The 7673-nt window shown below is 42.3% G+C and overlaps 1 protein-coding gene across 1 annotated transcript; it reads left to right on the forward strand.

Annotated features, from left to right (window-relative positions):
* The first annotated feature begins 341 nt into the window (after positions 1–341).
* LOC148040031 (ABC transporter B family member 11-like) lies at positions 342–7344 on the forward strand. The gene is made up of 12 exons (XM_087696110.1): positions 342–979; positions 1262–1316; positions 1416–1591; positions 1725–1946; positions 2037–2275; positions 2382–2907; positions 2982–3255; positions 3352–4030; positions 4134–4362; positions 4840–5106; positions 5642–5905; positions 6048–7344. Exons 1-12 carry the CDS (start codon positions 713–715, stop codon positions 6690–6692), a joined length of 3843 nt encoding a protein of 1280 aa, XP_087552236.1. The 5' UTR covers positions 342–712; the 3' UTR covers positions 6693–7344.
* Positions 7345–7673: the final 329 nt, after the last annotated feature.

Below are 7673 nucleotides of genomic sequence, written 5' to 3' on the forward strand. Positions count from 1 at the left end.
TGTATAACATTAGGTAGGTGAATATGAAAAGTTATCGGCTTGCCTTCAAGTGGTGACATCATGGAGGTGTGAATGCGTGGGAACGCATGTGACATCCCCCACGGAGGAGTGAATGCATAGGAACGCACGTGATATCACCCACGGAGGAGTGAATGCATAGGAACGCTTGATTAAGGCAAGCAAGCATAGAAGGATGCTTGGGGGGCAAGGCTCAAGGGTGGACTTTTTGCAAGATGGCGGAATTAAGAGAAATCTCAAAATAAAGTACATACACAGCACCAATAAAATATACTATGTTTCTTTGAATTGTTGACACAAGCATATAAATAGGGAGACATCAGGCTAGAGAGAGGTCAGAGCTTGCCACCTTTCCTCGGAAGACAAAAAGACAACAAAATCAAGAAAGCGAAGAATTATGGAGTCGAAAACAAAATATTGCAGTGCATCTGATTTCCTCCATTGTCAGCAACCTTGGAAAACCCTGTGTGGGGCACCATAGCCATCCACAGAGAGAGAGAGAGAGAGAGAGAGAGAGAGAGAGAGAGAGAGAGAGAGAGAGATCATTGCTTGCCACCTTCCTTGGAAGACAAGCAGGAAGAAAGAAAGAAGTAACTGTTAATTTTTTGCACTGCACCTGATTTCTGCCATATCCAGCAGAGCCTTGTGACAGTCTGTCTTTAGTGTGGGGCACCATACCCAGAGGTTCTGATTGATGGAGGGTCACAGCAGCAAGAAGCCTGATGGTGGGAATCAGAAAAAGAAGAATGAGGCTAGTAATCCCAAGCTCCCTGACCAGTCCGTCCCCTTCTTCAAGCTATTCTCCTTCGCCGACCCCCTCGATGCCCTCCTCATGCTCGTTGGGAGCGTCTCTGGCATCGCCCATGGCGTTAGCATGCCCCTCATGACCCTTGTCTTCGGTCAGCTCATCAACGCCTTCGGCGAGAACGCTCGCCAGAGCGTCCTGCATGAAGTCTCCCAGGTCAGGGTTCTTTCTTTTAACAATTTTTTTTTTTACTGCCCCTCTCTGTTGGGGCTCAAGATTCATATGCAGATCTTGATGATCAACCTGCAATTTGAGAAATTCTTGTGTTGTTGGCTTGCCTTAAAAGCCCCATGCAATGCCTTGATTAAGGGGATGAAGGGATGATGCTGTGTTGAAGGGATAGGGCATGGAAATTCAAGGAGTAATCAATCCTGAGAAATCTGCTTTTGGACTGTTAAGCTGGATAATGCTGACAATCTACCCCTTCTATTTGAGCAGGTCTCCTTGCGGTTCATTTATATCGGAATCGGAGCGCTTGTAGCATCATTCTTGCGTAAGCTCTTTCATTACTTCCCTATTGACATTTAAGGATGCACACATCTTGCAAACCAGTCCCCTGATGCTTACCTTGAATGTACGATCTACTATGCAGAGGTTACATGCTGGATGGTCACAGGTGAGCGACAAGCAGCAAGGATTCGGAGCCTTTATTTACGAGCAATCCTGAGACAGGATGTGGCTTTTTTTGATCTGGAGTCTTCTACCGGGGAGGTCATTGGAAGGATGTCAGGAGATACAATTCTTATTCAAGATGCTATGGGAGAAAAGGTTACCGTGGCATTTCATCTCGAATGGTTTTAGAAATGATAAACTGTGTTCAAAGTTTGCCTTTTCTGTGGTTGCCATTGATGATCAGACTCGAGCACCCAATAACTCACTTTCATCTGTACCTTGATTACAGGTTGGGAAATTCATACAGCTGTTCTCAACATTTGTGGGTGGCTTTGTGGTGGCTTTTGTGAAAGGCTGGAAACTTACCCTGTTGATGCTTGTGTGTATCCCACCCCTGGTCATTGCGGGGGGAGTGATGGCAATGTTGATAACAAAAGCAACCAGCAGAGGACAAGCAGCATATGCTGAGGCAGGCAACATAGTGGAACAAGCAATCGGTGCAATCAGAACTGTAATTAACCTTATATGGTTAACCATGCTTTCTTACTTTACTGCAGTGTCATGTGTAGGTGCAGCCACTTATGACTCTTTGTGTATTCAGGTTGCAGCATTTACAGGAGAGAAGAAATCCATAGAAGCATACAGGAAGGAACTTAAGAATGCATATAAAGCATCCATTCTTCAGGGCTTGGCATCTGGTCTTGGGTTTGGCACATTTATGTTGATTGCATTTTGCTCGTATTCATTGGCCATCTGGTTTGGATCAAAGCTGATTGTGAATGAAGGATACACAGGAGGTGTTGTCATCAATGTAATGTTTGCAGTCTTCATGGGAGGCATGTAAGTGCTTTCTGACTTGGAACACATGATTTTTAATCACTTTAATCCTGGTTATGTGACTTTTAACTCTCTGCCATATAATGTTTGGGCGAATCGGATTTTGCAGGTCCCTTGGCCAAGCTTCACCATCAGTAAATGCTATTGCCTCTGGAAAAGCTGCAGCCTACAAGATGTTTGAAGTCATTAACAGGGTACCAGTTATAGATTCATCCAATATGAACGGTGAAAAGTTGAAGAGTCTAAGAGGTGACATTGAGTTCAAAGATGTTGGCTTCTCCTATCCAGCACGACCGGATGTCCAAATTTTCAACAAGTTTTCACTTTTCATCCCTCAAGGGACAACTGCTGCACTAGTGGGAGAAAGTGGAAGTGGCAAGTCTACAGTGATCAGTTTGATTGAGAGGTTTTATGATCCTCAAGATGGTGTTATTTTGTTGGATGGGGTAGACATCAAACAGTTACAGCTGAAATGGCTTAGGCAACAGATAGGACTTGTAAGCCAAGAGCCTGTCCTTTTTGCTACATCCATTAGAAACAACATAAGCTATGGAAAGGAAGATGCAACACTAGAAGAGATAGAGGCTGCAGCAACACTTGCAAACGCAACAACTTTCATTTCACGCCTGCCTCAGGTATGCATATGATGTAGATGAGTCCTTATGATCAAGAAGCAATTCTTTGAGGCATAACCACGTGTTTATATCAGGGTTTTGACACTCTAGTGGGAGAGCATGGCACCCAATTATCAGGAGGTCAAAAGCAAAGGGTTGCAATAGCAAGAGCAATATTGAAGAATCCTCCAATATTACTCCTTGATGAGGCCACCAGTGCTTTGGATGCTGAGTCTGAGCGTTTGGTGCAAGAGGCAATAGACAGGGTAATGATGGGTCGCACTACTGTTGTAGTAGCTCATCGCCTTACAACAATAAGGAATGCTGATCTAATTGCAGTTGTGCAGCGCGGTTCAATTATAGAAATGGGTATGTCTCAATCAAAGTTTAAATTCTTTTCTGATTGTATGTATTCCAAATTTCAATTATGAATAACTATTTGTAATCCAATCTTGTGATATTCAGGGAAGCATAATGAATTGCTAGAAAGTTCTGTTGGGGCTTATGCACAGCTCATACACCTGCAAGAGATGCACCAACATGATGATGACGGGGACGATTTGAATCTGGCAGTAGATGTTCGGAGGTCTGGAAGGAGAACTGGGAGCCACAAGTCTTTCAGGAGGTCATTAAGTAGGACATCAGATTCATTTGGAAGCAACAGATCAAGCAGCGTAAGACCTGCTGAAGTGGATTTTGATACACAGTCTTCTAAGCAAAGACACAGTGTCTTTGATTGGTTCAGGCACAAAGTTACAGAGGACCCAGAAACTGGTGAAAAGAAACCTGCTTCTGATGTTTCCCTTCTAAGGATTGCATCTATGAATAAAGCTGAGGCTCCCATCTTCTTTCTAGGCTCTTGTGCTGCTGTTACCAATGGGGTGATATTCCCGGTTTATGGAATCCTGATGTCCACGGTCATCAAAATCTTTTTCCAGCCAACACCATCCCAGTTACGGCATGATGCCAATTTTTGGGCTGGCATGTTTGTAGTGCTTGCAGGTGTTGCCTTTGCAGTTGCCCCTATTCAGTTTTTCTGTTTTTCTACTGGAGGAAGCAAGCTTGTTCAACGTGTGAGACAGCTCACTTTTGAAAAAGTTCTGCAGCAAGAAATTTCTTGGTTTGATGAAACTGAAAATTCAAGGTGAGGGCCTAAATTTCTTGCACATTTCATGGTGTTATTCTAGAATGTTTTTGACAAACACAAGTGGGATGTAATGCTGTATATATGACTTTTGCAATTGCAGTGGTGCAGTGAGTGCCAGATTATCAGCTGATGCAGCACAGGTGAAGATTTTAGTGGGAGATTCTTTGTCTCTAGCTGTACAAAATGTTGCCACAATCATTGCTGCCCTTGCTATAGCGTTCTCTGCAAGCTGGCAGCTGACCCTTGCAATTCTCGCAATTGTTCCTCTCCTAGGTCTCCAAGGCATAATGCACATGAGATTTCTGAAGGGTTTTAGTGCAGATGCAATGGTAAGAATTCAACTTCTTTTTTCTTGTTTACACTTAATATTTTGATGCTGTAGTGATCTTATATATGCAGCAGTATGATTTTCCCCCTTGATCTTTAATATATGCACATGCAGTACCTTTGTGTTCTTGCATATGTCAAAATAACTTTGATTGTCTATGCTGATTATATTGGAGACTGCCAATGGAAGCACCATGTTGTTGAACTGGGTGGTCTGCACAGCTCATCTTTATTTTGATGACCTAAAGAGCATTGTACTACCTTTATGGGCATAATACAAGAACCATAAAGAGCATGAGTTCTTTATGGATTTGCTTGCATCACACATATCAAACTTCCCTTGCCTTAGTTGCAAAAACATGGATCTTTTGAACATTTTACTCCTGTTACTAATGTTCTGGATAGTATAATCTATGCTTATGAAGAAATCTTGGTTCACCTTTGTCTCATTCAGCCTCCTGTGCATTGTTGCTCTACAGAAAATGTACGAGGAAGCAAGCCAGGTGGCTACTGATGCTGTTGGTAGCATCCGCACAGTCTCATCATTTTGTGCAGAAGATAAAGTTCTCCAACTCTATCATGAGAAGTGCACATCCCCGTTAAGAAAAGGCATCCGTCAAGGGATCTTCAGTGGATCTACATTTGGAGTCGCAAATTTTGTTATGTATGGAGCCTATGCTTTTTGTTTTTGGTTTGGAGCGAAATTGGTCCAAAGTGGCAAGACAAACTTTCAGGAAGTCTTCAGGGTAAGTTGCAGTTGGTGTAATAAATTTTGTGATGTTGTAAGAAAATTGGTCCAAATGTTTAGTGTTTGAAAGGTCTTTGGTGGTTGGGAGCTCTTTATCTCATGCTTTTTAATCTTTGACAGACATATGGAGGTCATGCATATGTTTGTGCCAATACATCTAGGAATAAGTTCTATATTAGCTGTCACTCATTTTCTAAAGAAAACAATGAGCAACTAGACAAGGTGCTGAAATTAAGACCCAGGACCCTGTCCTTGCTTTAGACAGTGAAATTTGGCCATCAGACAACACATACTCGAAGTACCATTGTATATACAAGCCAGTAAACTTTAATACTGCATTTCCATCAGAGACTCGTAAGTCATGAGCAATGCCTTTATTGCACATGCCTGACCTTCCTGTGTGGGCAGTGACTTGTCATTGTAAATCTTGTGGCTTATTCTGTATCAAGTCATGTTATGATGCTAGGTGGTGCTAGGAGTTGCTTGTAGCTTATATTTGTCTGCATTGATTTGTTACTTATTATGAACTGCAGGCTTTCTTTGCAATTACCATGGGTGCCCTTAGCGTCTCACAGTCAACAGGGCTTCTGCCTGATGTAACAAATGCCAAAACTGCTGTAAACTCGGTGTTCTCGCTGATTGACCGCAAATCCAAAATAAATTCCGCAGATACACGTGGGTTGATTCCTGACACAGTGATTGGTAACATTGACTTCCAGAATGTGAGCTTCCGGTATCCAAGTAGACCAAACATACAAATACTCAACAACTTGTGCCTGTCTGTACAAGCAGGAAAGGTTTGTCTTGCTAGATTGGAGTCTGCCAATAAATCAAGAGAGAGCTGTTAAAAGCATTGCTCAAACTTTTAGTACTCGAGAGGACTTATATAAACAAACACGATTATAACAAGAAGTTGCTTCCTTTTTGCTCCTTGTGCAGACTGTAGCTCTTGTAGGAGAGAGTGGCTGTGGGAAATCCACTGTCATTTCGTTGGTAGAAAGATTTTATGATCCAGATACAGGACACATATATTTGGATAAAGTTGACATCAAGACTCTACAGTTGAAATGGCTAAGACAGCAGATGGGGCTGGTCAGCCAAGAGCCAGTGCTATTCAACACTACCATCCAAGAGAACATCATTTATGGTGTTGATGGTGTTATTTCTGATGATCAGATCATTGCGGCTGCGGAGGCTTCAAATGCCCACAAGTTTATTACAGAGCTGCCAGACAAATATGAGACGTGTGTTGGAGAACGAGGGATACAGCTTTCTGGAGGCCAAAAGCAAAGGGTTGCAATTGCTAGAGCAATCATAAAGAACCCGAAAATCTTACTCCTAGATGAAGCTACCAGCGCATTGGATTCTGAATCTGAACATATAGTGCAGGAAGCCTTGGAAAAGGTCATGGTAAACAGGACTGTGATTGTCATCGCACACCGTCTTTCTACAATTAAAAATGCTGATCTCATAGCTGTCATGAAGAGTGGTGTGATTGTAGAACTAGGGCGACATGATGAATTGATGCGCATCAAGGAAGGAGCCTATGCCGCACTGGTAAAGCTGCATATGGCTTCTGCTTAATCAGTCTGATGGGAGTAAATGTTGCTGTTAAAAGAGGATTGCACTTAACAGGCGATAGTGTTGACAGAGGTGGTGGGAAGGGCTACAAGCTGGACAGGCGATGATTGCTAGAGTGATGTCAAAATGAGGTTCTTCGTTGAGTACACAATGTGGATAGCATTCTTGCTGTTCATGCGGTTTTGTCTGCTGTACAGGGCTCTCCAACAAAGCCATGTGTTTTTGGGTATATTAGTATCCATATGAGTAATTTTGACAGCTTAGCACTGGACCATTTTTGGGGGAGGAAAGTTTTGAATAAACAACCACAGATTGAAAGAAACAAAGGTTTCTTTCAAGATTCGGGAATGGGAAGTTTTGCAGAACCCCAAAGCAACCGGGAAAAAGCTTAGGTATGGCAAAGTGGTTTTGGGTATCAGGGATTATTATCACATGTGAGCGAAGTGGTCTGTGGGTCTCAGGAATTGGTATCATATGTGAGCATCAGTGCACAACGGAGGTCAACAGGTAGCAAGAAGGGCGCCTTGGCGTCCAATAGAATAAGCCCCTCCTCAAACCAGTAAATTTTTTACACAATGGCTTTCCTCTGTTGTTTGACATGGCTAGTAAAAACAACTATAAATCAAAAGACCATGCATCCATAATTCAATACAAACCTGATCTCTCTCTCTCTCTCTCCACATACAGGATGATGAAATTAAAGAATAATCAGATGTACAGCATGGAAAAACAATATTTCACCAATCGGAAAAACAAAACCCAAAAACAGTCAACAGCGCAAAACCAGTGAAAACCAAACTTGTTGAAGCTCTCTAATTAGAAACTCTATGCATGGTCATGCAAACCATATGAAAGCTAGGAACTAGCTATGATTATTACTCGATAACCAAAAGAAAGATCAAATTTGAATATCCTATTCATAGTAGCTATGTATAACAAACATGCACTTAGAGCGAGTAAAGTCCTATAAATAATTTCAACCTA

The sequence above is a fragment of the Lygodium microphyllum genome, chromosome 2 (genome assembly GCF_053477565.2).
Source record: "Lygodium microphyllum isolate KBCC chromosome 2, Lygodium_microphyllum_v1.1.10, whole genome shotgun sequence".
In the NCBI taxonomy this organism is placed as follows: domain Eukaryota; kingdom Viridiplantae; phylum Streptophyta; class Polypodiopsida; order Schizaeales; family Lygodiaceae; genus Lygodium; species Lygodium microphyllum.